At 39.0% G+C, this 18,086-nt stretch overlaps 1 protein-coding gene across 2 annotated transcripts in view; it reads left to right on the forward strand.

The window, feature by feature from the left end:
- The window catches only part of AKAP7 (A-kinase anchoring protein 7), a 133,663-nt gene extending 117,315 nt beyond the window's left edge, over positions 1-16,348 (forward strand). Inside the window, exon 8 of one of the 2 annotated variants that reach the window (XM_074948440.1) lies at positions 15,160-16,348. In XM_074948440.1, the coding sequence (XP_074804541.1) occupies positions 15,160-15,317 (158 nt within the window). In that variant the 3' untranslated portion in view covers positions 15,318-16,348. Of the gene's footprint in view, positions 1-14,186; positions 15,110-15,159 lie in introns of those variants that run through there. The other variant, XM_074948439.1, reaches the window with a different exon arrangement.
- The last annotated feature ends 1,738 nt before the right edge of the window (positions 16,349-18,086 follow it).

The following is an 18,086-nucleotide window of genomic DNA, read 5'->3' on the forward strand; positions in this document are numbered from 1 at the left end:
TTAGCACGAACCACTGTATGGTAAATAATGCCTGACACAGGGCCACATCTTTCAGTCCTTTGTCGTTGCCCTGGCAAAACTCCCAAAGTAGGTTAACTCTACTTCCAATTAGTTAGGTTTTGTAAACCTAAAAAATAGACAACAAATGTACAATAAAATACTTGAATTATACTAAAATTACTTTTTAGACATAATATAGTGGAGAGTAGCTTTTTTACTTCCTTAAGGGGAAAAAATTCCTTGTTAACTGTAGATCTCTGTCATTTGGGCCATAATTTAAACGTTAGTGATTCCTTGCAGTGTCTGTTAACAGCGTCAGGATTTCTTTTACCCACACATTTATTTCCATACTATAAAAATGGTACTTTTCTATTAGTGATACAATCTCAGAAATCTCCAACATGTTTTATAGGTGTACTGTGAAATTTAATAATAATGTTACTGAACTTCATTTAGTGCTGGGAACATGTAGGAAAAGCAGCTTCAGCTGGAATATTTCACCAAAGCAAGTAAGCCACATTTTAAAATTCTGACTAAACTCACAAGTAAAACCCTGAAGCTGAGATGGAACATCTGTGGTGAGACTCAAACGATGGTGGAATTGTCAGGCCAGACCTTCAGCTACCGTAAATTGGAATAGGTCTATTGAAGTCAATGGAACTGTGCTGATTTACACTAACAGAGTATCTGGTCAGTCAAGTGGCAAGGCTGCAGGGAGATGGATGAGAATATCAACTACCCTGTTTACTAGCACTACTTCTATAAATAGCAGCAGTGATATTGCTTCAGATGGGAGGCCAGTGTTTGTCAGGCTAGTCTGGCATCCTCTTTACAAATAAGATAGGATCTTCCAGGTAGGCATGGGGAGAGAAGGTTTGTTTGGAGTCAGACTGGCATTCTGCCACCTACTGCTCTGGCAAGAGCCTTCCAACATAGGTTTTTAAATCAAGAAGAGAGTATATCTGAGATGAGACAAAGATAGATATTCATACTGTTTTCCTCCAGTAATTGTTGATTTGCTGAGATCCCAGATCCTCTCATACCTTCTCAGGTCTGCCCCAATTGCTGGAAGGGGAGGGGAAGGGAAGACATTTATGAAGACTAAACTTGCTTAAATAGAACTAATTTTTGGCAACTGAAAACCAGAGAATAACTTCAGTAACTGTTCTGTATTACTATTTAGAAAGGGGATAGTATTTTATTTAGATTTTAAAAATGGACTGACAAACAAATGTACAAGCTAGACACTGGTGCTCATTATCAACATGATTTTATGTTCACACCAAACATACTGCATATAGACCTGAAACTTTTTCTCTTTAAAGCTACTGATTCATTTATTAACTTGATTTAAATACAACCTTAATTATGTTAGTATTGTAACAAAAGCAAGACTAGGTGGGGAGGGGGCTATTATAATCTTAAAGAAATGTTGCTTGCTGTATTCCAATACACTGCTGAATAAAGAAAAAATTTAATATGATTTTGCTTATTCATTATCCCAAACTATAATCAGATGGTCTTAATTATCTCTAGTGGTGTCAGAGTCCTATTATATTCCCAGTGAATGCTCTAGACCGGTACCTTCTGGTCCTTATCCATCTGATAATGGAAATCGCCAATCCTAGAACTGTATTTTCACTCTGATATAACAGTAAGATGCATCTTTCTCAGGCCATTGGGGCACTTCCCATTTAGCTTCTAGCATTGTGCTAGAATACATTTCCATTTTCTTTAGGTTGTGTAAACTTCAATTGTTCTTTAGCTTATGTGAGATTTACATTAATAGCTTCTAGAGCAGTTCTTTTCCCTCAGAGATGACCCTTCACCTGATCATATTAAGAAAAATTGTTACTTGCCAAATTCTTTGCCAATAAAAAGCTCAGAATATTTTAAGAAATGCTATTAAAATAAAATATGGATAAGTGAAAGAATGTGTAAAGTAAAAGACCAAAATAATTATTTGGACATTAGGACTCTATACGTTCTAGATGTGATCAAAGAAACTTAACCATCTGTACTCCCACAGACAGAGGAGGGTCCAAAACCACATCTGTGGAGTCATCTGTTAATCCCATGTTTTTCGCATGTTCGGAAGGACATCTGTTGCAGTCTAGTGATCTATGTGGTTACAGAACTACCACTAAGAGACAGGAATTTCCAGACTGTCCAAAGGTCAAGCTTGCTTCCATTCAAAATAGACTGGACCATGCTATTGGGGTATGAAACCTGAGAACCCTTAAATTGCCTGGAGGATCTCCAGAGAGGTATCAAGTTGAGGAGCAAACTACATTTGTAACCTTATAAGTCCCAGAAAATGCCAAAGAAAGTGTGATCCTCCCAGGCCACCACAAAATCAAGAAGGGCTGCAGTCCCTCCTTCGTCTAGGAAGGAGGAGACCAAAATTACCACAGTCTATGCCCGTCTGACCAAGTGCCAACAGAAACACTGCTGGCCAGTGTAAAGTACCGACCAGAGATGGCAACACCTGCTCCCCCCCGAACTGTAGTCCCAACTCTGATGCTCTAAAGACAAGCAAGCTAGAGAGTTAAGTTTTTTCTTTTTTATGTACCTTTTTCTGTTTGTAGTTTGGCAGGGATGCCAATCACCTGTATTCATGATTTTTCCTCTAACACTTTGTAATGAATGAGAGAGAGAGAGAAAATAGCCCATGTATCCAAATTATAAACAAACCTTATTTTAAATCACTCCATGCTACCCTCAACTATAAAAGCATGCTTCCATAAAACTACTGTCTCAAAAGGGAGTTTGTGTTGTTAGTCACTTTGAATCGTAGTAGAGATAAATTAGTCAAAAAGAGTCACTCGTAGACGTCACCTCAAATGGCAACTTTGAAGGAGTCTTAAATACTGCTTTTCAGGGCTGAGAAATAAATTGTGCCTCCTTAGGCTTCTGGGGCTAGTATTATGTATTCTGAAAGTCTGCTGAGACAGGATTTCCACTGTCATTTGGTGCCATGCTCATGGAAGAGACACTTGGGGCCAGATTCTCTGCTGGTACAATTCCACTGAAGTGTAAACAGTTGCATTCAATGTACTCAGTGTAGATATTCTGTAAATATAACCAGGACTCCCATATAAAAGAGCTAGTGGATTTCAGGAAGTCCTTTTATAGTGTAAAAATGTAATAAAAACAAGAGAAAACCAGAATTTCAGTGTGATCTGGAATTTCTAGTAGCTGGAACTCAGACTAACAATTACACTCTCAAATTTCATATGTTTCTGCTGATCTGGCATTATCTTTAGGCCATTTTCTATCCCCTCTCAGGTCAATTGTAACGCGGCACAAAAACGAGAGGACAGAATATGGATTTTATCTACAGAGTACAGAAGTTTCCCCAGTTGAAAAAATAATAGCTGAACTAGAAGTAGTAATGGGGGAAAACACTATGGGATAAAAACAAAAAAAGTAAGATACAAGTTTGCAATGAGGTAGAAGAATGAAAGGGCCAGTGTTATATTGCTGTGTATTCAAACACATTAAGATAGAGCAGGCTAAAGATATTTCCTTTAGATACAGCACTTACAAAATTCCTCCTGGAATATTATGTTCGGTTGTGGACAGTATTACAAAATGCTAATATGGAAGAAGTTCAGAGAAGGAAGTTACATTTTGAAAAGCACCTAAGTGACTTTAGTAGCCTAAGTCTCATTGAAAGATATTGGGTTTTGAAAACGTGGCTTAGGGTCTTTTGAAAATTTTACCCAAAAACTACAGAAGTGAGAAGGCAGCTGGAAGGATTGATTAAAAAGGAAAGATTAAAAGGGCTAACGAGATACATAGTGTGGTTAAGCAATGGCTAAGTCGTCACATGATAACCATCTATGTATGCGTACGTTGAGACTAGAAAATAATTTAAGATGCTATAGCATAGAATAGTATAACTATGAGCTATGAGTAATGGGATGAGAGAAAGTGAATATTTAAGATGAACTTCAGGGAAAACTTCTTGTGAATGAGAGATATTGGATTGCGGTGTAGTTTACCAAGGGAAATGCTAGAATTCCCACCCCTTGTAACATTATGGGGAGGATTTTCAAAGGGGCCAAGAGGAGAAGGTCTCATTGGGATTTGGATTCCTGACTTCCTTAATCACCTTCACAAATGCCAGCCTATATTATTTGCTAAGTGCTATACAGTGCGGGAGTTAAGACACAGTTGTTATTCTGAGGGGCATCTTAACCAGACAAAGGTCAGATAAGGTCACACCAAGAGATCCAGATTTATTAATTTACAAATATTCATGCCTTTGACTCCCCCCCGTCTTTAAATTTGGTTGGTGTTGGGGTTCTACTGACATGACTAAGTTTGTAGATCTGGCAGAGGAAGCATAGTTTCTTTAAAACAAGAAATGGAACATTTCAAACTAGACTGAACGAAGTAATAGAAAATATACTATGGGGAATTATTGACCACAACGAGATCAACTAAATGACCTAAAAGATATTTAGAATCCAGCTGACATCCCCTACTTGTTATAAACATTTAAAGATAGATTAGCATTTTGGACTTCAATTAGTTGATAATGTCCCTTTACATGGTTTTGGAGTGTGCCACAGAATCCCACCAAGGATTTCACTATAACAAGTCCTCTTTTTGACTAACAATGTATTTTTCCTCTCACTCTGTAGCAATGACATAACATCCCTGTGTCAGCATTTCGCCCTCCCTTGGCCTCTTCTGCAGAGATGCATGCTTACCCCTCTATTACTTCCTGGTTTGAGCCAGGGAGAGGAGCTTGATGTTTGAGTCTGGTCTAGCTCTGCCAGCACCCTATTCCAGACAACAGTCCTGACCTGGACCCGCGTCCCTGCTGTTTCAGAGTCTCCATCCCTCCTCAACTACTTCTTCTCCTAATGACCACCCAAGCCCTTAGGATATTAGCTAGTCCCATGTGAAATCCACCTAGCCACTAGATTAGTTTCCTAAGGGTTAGAGAGGCAAGGTGGGTGAGGTAACAACACTGCATAAATGGCTAAGGGTTAACAGACTTAGACATGAGGCAAAGTATTTGTTTTTACTTGTGATTGTACATTTTTGCTAAAATTATGCCATGGTCTGTCACTCTGTTAAAATGCCATGATGTGAAACAGAATAAGTTTTTAAAGATGACATTTTCTTCAATTTTCCACTTTAATAGAAAACACAAGCCTTGAACAAATACATACTACATGTCAGACATATTTTCCACAGTACTGTACAAACAGTGGCTGAAGAGAATCAGCAAATGAATAGCATCTTTCGTTCTCCAATTAAGCTATGACCATGAAGTCTAGCTATAGCAATCAAAATGAGTTTCTTCCCTGTTTCACCTTTACCCATCTACTTTTTACACAGCATACCACCTGAATTGGTTTGGCAATTTCTTTCAATATGAGATGAAAGTTATATTTTTGTAATTCAAGTTCCCATTCAGTGACATCATTTTTACAACTTCAAATGATTAAATCTGTGCTTAATTTGAGGTAGTTTTCTTGTTACAATGAAAATTATTTTTTCATTGTTACGTATTTTCAGACTATATTAAGCTTCTTATTTAATGGACTCACTACCACCTTGTTGCGACCCAATCGGTGTGCTGTATTCACCTGTTGGCTTCTGTTTTATAATTTGATTTTAAGAGTTTTGGGGTAGGGGACCATCTTGGTTTGTGTGCACAAGCACAATAGGGCCCTCATCCTTTGATGTGCTCAATGCAAATAAATAAGTAAAAGTATGGAATTTCAAAGTGATGCCTGTCATTTCATCCCCAACATTCCCCCTTTTAAAATTTCCCGTTACTTCAATCCTTATACAGGCACAACTCACATTTAAGACTGAGGAGAACAGATTACAGGATTAGACTTTATTTACCTAATGCAGGCATCTCAAAACAGTGAGTGAGTTTACTTGCCTTAAAGAGAGTACACCATAGGATCCCTGTATCCGTCCTCTTTTGAATGTTTTCATTTTTCTCCTCTCCTGGCCCAAGCAGAAGTAGGGGAATTTTTTTCACATGAAAAAATTTTATTTGACGGCAAAGAAAATTTTGGGATCAAATATGTTGTCACTTAGAGTGGAGGACAAAACAATCTGCTAATGCTTTTAGGGTCTAATCTTGTGCCCATTGAAGTTAATGGTAAACCTTCCACTGGTTTCAGTGGGACAGGTTTGCGGCACTATTCCCTAGCTCCTGACCTACAGAGTGGCTGAGAAAAATATACTCAAAAATCAGAGAGGGAGCGAGAAAGATAAAAACCAAAATAGAACTCTCTTACCTGATGGAAATTAGGGGTCAGATGCTCAGTTGGTGCCAATCAGCATAGCTCCACTGACAGGGGGGAGTGGGAGGGGGGAAGGAGTGCTACATCAATTTACATCAGCTGGAAATTTAGCTCTAGATTTGTAAATGTTGATTCAAAACAAAGTTAGTTTGGATTTTATTTATATAGTGCTGCAAGTCTACACGCTGCTGTAACAAAACTGCTAGGACACTAAAGATGAAGGGATAGATTTTGGAGATACTGTCGACAAAGAAATGACAGGATTTAGTGCATTCATGGGTGCGTGGAGAAGGAAAGAAAGGAGTCAAATGAGCAGGACTGTGAGTTGGGGGTGGTGGGCAGGGTAGAGATGGTCTAGTCATCAAGAGTGTCAGAGAATGGATACAGCTTTATAAGCTTGGTGAGACTTTATGCTGCAAAAGAAGTGTAATTTATAGAGAAAAGAATCTTGATTATGTTTGGATGAGAAATGGTTTGAGGATTATTTGATTGAGCTAGGAATAATGTGAGTAGTAAGGACCATTGATTCAAACATAGAATCCTGATTTCTAAAAATAAATCTATCCTCTCCTGGAAACTAATAATAATAATAATTTTATTTATTAAATACCTATTCATGAACTGATGCCGTGGGCACTGTTTCATGCTAGAAATACATGAAAAACAAGAACAAATCTATGTTGCCCTCGAGTTTCTTCTTCTTTCATTGTAGACTGCTGCAAAGGACAGTGTTGCATTAAAATTAGTTTTAGAAAGAAGTGGTAACATTTTATTTTTCCTTTCCACAGATTTCATAAAATGCTCTCTCTTTACATTATGTTCTGTTGAACTCAGTTATGATGTTTATGTTCCATTAGGCATAGGGGCTAATTTAGTTTAATCAAAGACATGTAATACACTGAAAACACTTGGCAGACTATGATTTTTTTGTTTTTATTTTTCATAATTAATTTGCCTTTTTGCAGTCTTTTGTGGGCATGCTCTTGTGTAGCAATTATATTTCTTTCTATAAACTGATTTTGGGGAGGTACTGATTTTTATCTTCCCTTAAAAGTCCAAGCAGCCTATAGCTGTATTTCACAGTTCAGATCTTCTGTAACTAGAATAATTATATGAAAACGCCTGACAATTAAAATTTGGCTCTCTCCCCATATTTTACAAATATATTGCACACGCTGGGGAAAGAGTGTGAAAGCATACTTGATATGGATACATCTGGAGAAGTCAGATTCTGAGTTCAAGAGAAGCAATGATTCAGAACAATGAAGCTTTAACTCTCGTTAGGGTTGCCAACTTAGGCTAAACCTGAGTCGCTCATACAGTGGTAGGATTGCAAGCCTTGTTGCACTGACCAGCAAGAAGAATCCCTGCCCCAGAGAACTTAAAGTATAAATAGACAAGATAGAGAGAGGGTGGGAGAGAAAGGGAGTATAGTTATCCCCCATTTACAAAAGGAGAACAGGAGTAAAGCCAGAGTAAGTGACTTGCCCAGGGTCATATATGAAGCCTGTGGCAGAGCTGGGAACTGAATCCATATCTCCTGCATCTCAGTCTAGTGCCTTAACTACAACACAATCATTCCTGCCTGAAATTAGCCAATAGCCTAGCCTGTGCGAAACTAAGACCTTATGCTGAGCCACATGCCCCTATGAAATCATGAAAGGATTGGTCTCCCTTGGATGATAGAATCAGTGGAAGGCAGGTGCTTCACTCTCACTCTCCTCCTGGCTGCTGGAAGAGAAGGGAGTTCACTTTCGACTCCCACCACTGCCAAGCTGGGGGAACTCTCCACTTTTGTCTCTGAGTGAGGAAGCGGGGCATGGAGCCAGGCTACTGGGTCCATTTGTTTAGGGTTCCATTCTCCGTTATGCACAGTACACAAGCTTAAGCAGATATGAGACTGTTCCTGTGATTGCTGTGCCTGAGTATAGGGAGAGAGTCACTGGCCTCTATGGTCTTCTGCCATCCTTCAGCCCATACCATGGTGATTGTTTCCTTTCGGCAGGATTTTTATTGCATTGCTTCCTTGTGTTCGGCTCCACTTTAGGCAACGAATGCCATTTCAAGCCACATTTAATGGAGAACTCTCTTGACTCGTAGACAGATCTCATTTAACAGGAAATGAGACAGGATATTTAACAGAGACCCAGATATATCAAGAGAATCCCACAATTGTCCTCTTTTCCCAAATCTAAGGACTCATATATCCCTGCCCTGACTGGGGGAGTGATTTAGCAGAACAGATTACACTTGGCTATTTATAGGCACAGTGAAATTTGTACAGGACTGGGAATCTCCTGTCTGAAGAGAACAACCTAATTTATACCAAATGCTTTCAGATTGCAAAATCTTTAGGAGAGGGATCATGGTTTCCTTTCTTCCATTGCCTAGCACATTGTGAGCACAACTAGAAACTAATACATAACTATCATAATAGTGTAATTCTGCTCCATCCTTCACAGCAAACTGTCACTGCTAAGCAAATCAGTTTTGGTCAGTTCATTAAGTGACCGCTCAAGACAGGTTTTGCTCTACATCCCCCTAATTAACAAGGAAACATTTAATGCAGAGCTGTCTGTATTTAGTTGCTGATTACCAGGTGTGTATGCGCGCAAATGTATGTACATGTACGGTGGCTCTTCATTAGCACTTCCTCAGCCTCACTAATTCATTCAGCCACGGCATAGTCAGTCTATAGAATGTTACAATTGTATTTGCAGGTCTATGGGGCTAATCCAACACCCACTGCTGGAAATGGGAAGATGCCCATAGACTTCAGTGGATGTTGGATCAGGTCCTATATTCTGTAGGCATATAAAGTCTAATGTAGCTGAAACTGCATTTCTGCGGCACTTTGGGGACAAAGTAATAGAGCAGCTAGACAGGGGGATTCCACGTTTACCTGCATGTTGTAGATATGACATCTGCAGCAGGTAGGTCTCTACTGAGACTGTACTGGGAGACAGTCACTCACAAAGAGGACACAGCCATTGGGTCTGTGAACATAATTAATCTGGATGGCCATAAGCCTGCCTAAATGGCAAACATTGGCCAACATTTGGCTTCTCTTGTCCCCCAGTATATCCAACAGTAGTTTGGAGGCAGCAGTACTTATTGGGGCTGATGATTATTGGCCCCATACCATGTTGTATACAAGCAATGCCTTTTTATGCTGGCTTTATTTGCTTTTTTCAGGATGGGGCCTATCTTGAGTCATTGTGATGTCTCAGAGTGTACTGTAGATCATTGATTAAATCAGGCAGGAGAGAGAGGCTAGCACTAAAACGGACACCTTTATGTTTATGCATCAATAGCTGGGAAGTCAGTAACAAGGCAAAGACAAGCCAAAAAATTAAATCATCATCAGGTGTTTCATAGGAATTTGTTAAGAGTTTTAAAAGCTTGCCTGAGTGACTGTGGGGTTTTATGTTTTTAAATATACAATTTGTAAAACAGTATTAGGTAATTGATTAGCTAATGGTGAGACATGGCTATGTTTTAGCAGCACAGCACTCCCCTGGGTGTTCACTATAAAACTTCCCTGTCATAACACAGGCCTTCCAACTGATTTTTTATTTTCCCATTTATAACCCCACAAATCAGTTTCAGTTTTCCCCAGGGTGGGCATCATTGGGCCATAATCAGAGATTCTCCGGTTGTTGAAAGCAAGGCCAGAAACAGCATACCTATATCATGAGATTCTGGCACTTCAGTGGTCTTCCTGGAGCTTCTTATTGCTTATTTTAGATGTTGTAAGAAATTACAAAGCCTGCCTTTTATCGAATAGCTGTACTGGCAGGTCTGACAATAATACAATATCCCCAGCACGAACATATAAATGGATGGGTTATCTATACTGGAGCTGGATCCAAATTAAGTCCCCAGGTCTGAATTCTATGTCCCTCTTGGTCTCTGGAACAGGAGACACCAAACCTCCAAATCTGAACAACTCCATGCATGGCATTTCAAAATCCAGATTCAGATCTACCCTCCTTCTAATTTAAGCGAGTCCTGAATTAGCGTTTAGATCTGGCCCATTAAAGAGAGGTACAAGATGTGAACTCTGATCCAAACTTGGACCCTGCTTTGGGGATTTTGGTTCACATCCATAGCTAAGTACAGTAATAGCAACACTCTGGAGGAGACTAAATTTCATTTAAAAATGTTATGGGCATCTTAGAACAGTTGCTTTTGCAGGCAGAAAGTTCAAGCATTAATAAGAGCTCTGCTCAGCATGAATAAACTGAGAAACTCACGCAACATATCAATTTCATATAATCTTTTGGAAAATTGGAGACTTCTGGGATGAGCAAAATGAGGCGTTTATTTATTCATGTATTTAGTATTGATTTTGAACTTGATGTGGGAGAAAAGAGTAGAAATGGTTTTCTCAAAATATGCATTTAGCGGCATGCCAGTGAGGCAACAGCACACTCCACCATAATAGGCCATGCAACGAGTTAGCATTGGCATGGCACAGCATAGGCAATAGGTATTGACTGAAATACAAGCATGTGACATGCTGTTACACAAGCTGACATTCAGGTCACAAAGACATAACCCCTTTCTTTGCATTTCTTAGAGCCCCGTTTGCAGTCTACACCATCCTGCTGCTGCACCTACCACGAGGGTTTATTTATTTGTATTCTGGTAGTGCCCACGTTGTACTAGGCACTCTCCACTCAAAAAAGACGACTGTCCAGCCCCAGAGTGCTTACAAATATAAGAATTAGACACGCAATATGTATGGGATGGGAGAAAAGGGATGTAGTCAAAACACGCACCTTTTATACTTAAATACATTAATAACACCCAACTCCCCTTCAATCTTTCCTCTATTTGGCCATTTCTTGCTGATGTCATGGAAGAACGGGTTCTCGAGTAGCAATTAGACTAAAGGAAGACATACCTGCATGACTTAGGGACTGTAGGGATGTAAAAATTCACAACACTGATTAATACAGCTCCATGTGTTTGAGTTCTGTGTACCTAGAAGCCCCTCCCCATTCTCCAGTCCATAGCACTGGTTCAAGGCAAATTTACACTGAATTCACTTGTGCTGTTCACATGCAGAGAGATCTACACAAACTCAGGTTCCATGTAGATCTCCCCAATGGTAAAAAAAGCACGTGGGAGGTAGGTGCTAGGATGTTGGTAAGTAGTGAATATGTCAGAGATAGAGAAAAGTAGAACTCTACTGTACATATGTAAACTATACGTTAAAAGAAAGTCATAAGTGTAGTCTTCTTTTTCTTTTTCATATTTGAAGAAACTTCTTAAAATATATTTGTGAAGTTATTTGTATACAGTAAGATGTGTTTTTATACATAAACACGTGAATTTATGAAATAACGCAGGAAATACTTGTGACAAGGGAATTCTGTCTATTCGTATAAAATCATATGCTGTAGTAAAAATGACATTTCTTAATAGGTTTAATGATTTCCTTCTAATGGCATCTAATGGCTTCCATGCCTGATCAATCATTTTCTGCATATTAACAGTGATGTAGGGCCACCTCCTCAGAACTGCTGAGCACCTACACTTCCCACTGACTTCACTGAGAGTTGCAGGTTCTCAGCAGTTCTTAGGATCAAAACCATAGCTCTTGAATCCAGCAATAATGTTACCCATCAGCTATCATGGGAAACTTCCTCTGAAAAGTGCAATTACCTGTTCTGTTTCCTTGTACTCTGTGCATGCATTAAAATAATGAAACAAACTGCATTTCTACTATCTTGTATTTTCGTCAAGATTTTACTACCGCAGGGTAGAATACTATTCTTTTATGTCTGCAGTCACTCCATATCTGCTATCACACTTAAGTAAATTTACAGGTAAAGGAAACTAACAATTTTAGGTTTTGAATAGTAAAACAAAGTTTTTATGCTGAAAAACCACAGTAATATCTATCTCAGCAGATTTGTGTCACTAACTAGAATCTACATGGTACAGAATGTTCACTCCATAAAGGGTCATTAAAAAACATAGCCCCTAAACATACATGCACACAGCATCACATTTACCGAGCAAAAACAAAATGTGCAAATTTGTGGGTGCAAATTAAGTGGTCAGTGAAAGTCACGCTCTAAAAGCCAAGTAGTGGATAAAGTCATACAGCAGTCACAATATGCAGGTCTGTCTTCCCTGGCTGTATGCAGCATTGTTGTAGCCATGGTTTTTTTGTTATTGTTTTTCCTGTCCTATGACTAGCTTCTTACTTTCATAGGCAATGTTGTTGTAGCTGTGTCGGTCACAGAATATTAGAGAGGCAAGGTGGGTGAGGTAATATCTTTAAGTGAACCAACTTCTGTTGGCGAGAGAGACAAGCTTTTGAGCTTACACAGAACTCTTCTTCAGGTTTGGGAAATTTACTCATAGGCACATCTACACTACAAAATGAAGTCGACTTAAGTCAACATACAGCCACTGTAGTAATTAAAACAGTGTTTCATGTCCGCGCTATGCTCAGCAGTGTGGGTCCTCACCAGGAGGGCTTCCATTGACTTAATTGTGTGGGGCATTGTGGGGCACTGATAGCTGGAGCCCCGCCTGCCCTGCATGGAGCTCACAAGTGGAGCCCCCACCCCAGGGCTCCAGCTGTAAGCCCCACGTGGGGTTGACAGCAACAGTCGATGTAAGTAATCTAGTGTCTACATGGACTCTGCGTCGCCCTAACTACATCAGCTTAAATGCTACGCCTCTCACAGAGGTGGACTTATTAAGTCAATGTAGTGAGCCTACTTACATCGGCAGGAGCACCATTATAGTATAGACACATACAGAGTTACCTGCCTTACGTTGACCTAACTCTGCAGTATAGACCAGTCCTCAAAGTATAACAGCTATATAAAAGGTGGAACAGATTGTGTAGCATAAGTAATTAATGTATATTTTAAGGGACCATTCAAGGTGAAGTGGCCTGTTAAAACCCCTCCAGTGATAGGGGCAAAAGGAAGGGGGGAGCAGCTGGGGGAGGGGAGTTGTTACAATAATCCATAAATCCAGTGTCTCTATTCAGTCCATGATTTTTAGTGTATAGCAAAATTATGAATTTAAGTTCCAAGGCGCCTCTTTTGAAAGTGTTATGCAGGTGTCCTTTTGAGGACGAGCACAGATAAGTCAGATGTCGAGTAATCGCTTTGTGATGGCTTATTATGACGCTCTATAACCTCCTAACCACCCACCCCCAGCTGCCCTGCCCATGACTGGACCCACCTTGTCTCTCTTACTTTTATAGGCAGATATTCATGAACAGACTACTGAATTTACATTAGCAGGGATTAGAGATTGTCAGAAATCAGGGAAAAAGTACAAAATATTTTTTCAGTTTTTTTGCATTTAAGTTAAAGTTTTCTGTCCAGCTGTAATAGGGTTGTTGTTGGGTTTTTTTTAGCCATAGGCCTCCTTTTTCCAATGAGGAACTCTTGGGATTAACTACCAACATCTGGGAGGCTATGCATTTTTAAAACAAAAGGATAACACAAATACAGTGTTACACAAATAGATTCCAGAGCATTAGTAAATTGTAAATGAATTGTGACGGGTACTGTTTTAAATATTTGAATTTAAAATGTGCTTGCTAAGGAAAAAGATTTAAGCAGCTAATATCACTTCCAGCTTTCTGACTGAGGTGCTTTTATATTTATTAGTTTACAAAGTATATTACAATTTTAGATGAGAAATTGAATATTTGCAGTTTGGTAGATTTGTGTGTGGCTTCATGCATCATATTTGGCCCAAGTCTTGTAAAGTGGGTAAGTATTTCTTCAAATACAAGAATAAAACAGGTTAAAATCCAGCTGATAACCTAATATATAGACTTATGTTTCAGGCACTGTATCATGATGTGCTGTCTTTCCATGGCAATTAGTTCCTTCTCTTGTCTGTTATGGTATGTAGGTGAAAAGAATGGGGCAGAGCCAGATGATGCGGAATTGGTGAGCCTCAGCAAAAGGCTGGTGGAGAACGCAGTCCTCAAGGCTGTACAGCAGTATCTAGAAGAAACGCAAAACAAAAACAGACAGACTGATGGAAGCCCAGTGAAAACTGAGGAATCAGCTAGTGGCAATAAGAATGAAAAATTATAGTGATAACAGAAAGTGAGTGCTGTGAGAATGCCAAGGAAGCACAAATCCACCAAGAATAACCATCAAAACATGTCCCAGCTCCCTGTTCAGATCTGCTAAGTTGTGCTGGCTGACTTGCATTATGCTTTGTGAGTGTTCTTATCAGAAGTGTGTTCTGAACCGAGGGGCACTAACTAACAGTTTCCTGAAAAGCGTTTGGATTGCTGAAAAACTACTTAATGCTGGGAAAGATGATTGGGGAAAAAGAGACAAGATTTTGAAATAAAAAGATCGAACTTTCACAGGCTCTTAACTACAGAGAATCTCTTCATAGCTTTCAAAGAGGAACGGGACAGCCTCTTGCACTGAAATGAATGGCCATGGAACAAGGCCCTGCCATAAGTGAAAACAATGCGAGCTACAGTGTTTGGCAGAGCTGCATAACTGCTCACTTGATCTGCAGCAGAGAACTCCACGTTGTGCCGCAAAGCTGAGAGCAGTCAATGCTAAGCTAAAAAAGTTACCAGTACAGATGTTTATCACAGATACTATTACACAGTAGGGAATATCATGGGAGTTTCTCTTGAATGTGACACTAAGAAGTGTTCTTCACTTTTCAGTAAAGTTTGTTCACATCAATTATATTTTTTGACAAAACACTACCTTTTTATATACAATAAACACGGGTGAAATTCTAAGTACTTAAAGAAAACACATGCCTGTTTTGATACATTAATGCCATACTTTAATATTTAGAAATGACATTAGTTATATGCAAAATGTATTGTATCATTCTTTTCCTCTAGGGAAGAGCCGTGAATCAGATTTAATAAAGAAAGCCTTACACAGAGAATCGCTGCCCCTGTTATCCAAACTGAACAAGATAAAGGAGCTCTTATCAAATCCAGAGACCCGGATGAAAATTAACAGGGAACTGTTTGAAGACAGACATAAACAGCAGTAGTCACTGGGAAAGTCATGTTGACTCCACTCTCCAGCTATATGATTGTAAATAGCTATGGTGTAAAATCTCATACAGTTGTTTTATGAGGAAAAATATTGTTTTTGCAAATTTTCCATCTCTGTTTTTTTTTATACAGCCAATATAAATGAAAGCCAATATAGTGCGTGATTTTGTTTTAAAATACATGCACAGAAAAGAACAGACTGTTTACTGATGAGTTACAGTAGCTCTCTAGATTAATTTTTGGATGGAAGGAAGGAAGGAAAAAGTTAAGGATGCAGGTCTATGTCATGATTCTGCCACAGAAACACTAATTTCTAAAGGTTCTGATCAAACACTGTGGCCATTCTAGAACACATACTCTCAAGTGATTTTTAAAATGTATAGCTGAAGAAGGCATTTTAGTGATTAGTCTTTTCTGTGTATGCTGGTATTTTGGGTTGGCACTGTTTCTTGTTTGTTTGTTAATCAGCACTTGAATACACATGTACACATGCTGAAATGTTGTTTCTGCTATTGTTTACATGCAAGCAAGAACATTTTAATCTCTCAAGGTATAATCCTGGCTCCACTGAGGTCAGTGGCAAAATTCCCATCAACTTCAGTGGAGCCAGGATTTCACCCTTATTATTTATTGTTCAAATAATCGTTGTTCAGAATATTTGCCTTGTCACTTCTGTGGAAACAAGATGCTTCTTGTTTTTATTTCTGTTATTTCCTCCATCTCTTTGTCCTCTGCTATGTGAAAAAGGGTCTGAACCTGTGTTACCTGTGCATTCAATACATCTACTGAGTTCAGTGGAAGTACCGGGTGCACAAAAATATATCTGCAGGATTGGGCCTAATATTTGCACTTTTTAAGCAATTGTGTAAAATTGCCTACAACTGTAAAATCGTCTACTTAATCATGCATTCTGTGATCAATATCAGATTTGTGCTGGTAGAACTGCAGTATAAATATTAAGGTTTTATTCATCAACTATGAAATTATATTGGTATTTTATCTCATGGATCAGTTCTTTTTTCTCAAATGATAAATGAGAGCGTATTCAAAAATGCATCTTATGTATTTGAGTCCATCTTCCTAATAAAAACATTTTCTCTTTGCACTGTGTCATCTTTCCCCTCAAATGGACTTAGATAAAATGAAGATGTACCTTTGAAGGTAACTGTAGCAGAGAGAATATTGAATCTGGATGCTGAACCCCTATAAATTAAGTCCTGAATCAGTATATTGGAAGAAAATGCCTACCAGTACATTACATTTTTAACAGCATTATATGATGTCCCATGTCAAAATTTAAAGGACAAGACACCAAACAACCCTGGAGATTAACCTTTGTGAAGTTTCTTTGCTACATTGTATACTAGGTGGGTTAGAAAGATGTACAATTTACTATGGGCCCAAATCCTAACCTCATTGAAATCAAGTGTTGACAGAGGGAGCAGTTCAGGATTGGGTCTCCTACATAGGTACTGGAACTAAGGGTGCTGCTACACTCCCAGGCTTGAAGTGGTTTCTATTATATACAGGATTTACAGTTTGGTTCAATGGCTTTCAGCACCCCCACTATACAAATTGTTCCAACACCCCTGGTCCCATATATCCATCCACAATTCATTTGCAAAAGGAAAGAAAAGGAAAGAAAGGTCTAATTTGCCATCAGTATTGAAAATAAAAATCCCAGTTTTCAAAAGTGGGTGCATAAATTACACACACAGCAATACCCACTTTATGGGCCCAGAATATGGTTGGTTATCCCTTAGGCTAGCTAAAGACAGAAGGGAAAAATGGAGATTTACTTATTAGCACATGTGCTGGTTTAGCAATAGTATGCTATTCGTTACTGCATCAACAATTTATTTCTGTAGAGCAAAATAGACAAGAATAATCAGCCAGGCAATGAGATGCATAAACAAAGGAGCTATACTATGTCTGAACTGAGTTTAAGAAAAAAAAAACCTACCATTTTTATTAGCTGTTTTATCCTCCTGAACAGTCTAATCCCAATAATTTTCAGCTAATTAGCAATGGTGACTAGTGTTGTTGTGTATTTATTACAAACTTTTCTTTCCTGCCAAAACACTTAGAAACGACTATTTCTATAATCCAAGTCATATCTGGTGGTGCTAACCTGCCCCTTTAGAGCCACAAGACTCTCTGCAGCCATACTGTTGTGGCCTTGTATAGGATTTGAATAAGGCATCGTGTGGCATGATATACTGTTGATATGATGCTTGCTCTGGTAAACATGGGCATAGAATCATAGAACTGGAAGGGACCTGAAGAGTCCAGTCCTCTGCACTCATGGTAGGTCTGGGACAAGTGTTTGTCTAACCTGCTCTTGAAAATCTCCAAATGATAGAGATTCCACAATCTCCCTCGGCAGTTCATTCCAGTGCTTAACTACTCTGACAGTTTAGGTTGGACATTAGGAAAAACTTCCAAACTGTCCTTGCTGCAACTTAAGCCCATTACTTCTTGTCCTATCGTCAGCAGCTAAGGAGAACATTTTTTCCTCCCTCCTCCTTGTAACCAGCTTTTATATACTTGAAAACTGTTATCCCCCCTCTCAGTCTTCTCTTCTTCAGACTAAACAAACTATAGCACCCCACTTGATACGCCTTTTCAGTTTGACTGTGAACCACTCATAACTACTCTATGGGAACTGTTTTCAACCAGTTATGCACTCACCTGATAGCAGCTCTATATCTAGGTTGTATTTCCCTCATTTCCTTATTAGAAGGTCATGTGAGACAGTATCAAAA

The sequence above is a fragment of the Natator depressus genome, chromosome 3 (genome assembly GCF_965152275.1).
Source record: "Natator depressus isolate rNatDep1 chromosome 3, rNatDep2.hap1, whole genome shotgun sequence".
Lineage (NCBI taxonomy): Eukaryota > Metazoa > Chordata > Testudines > Cheloniidae > Natator > Natator depressus.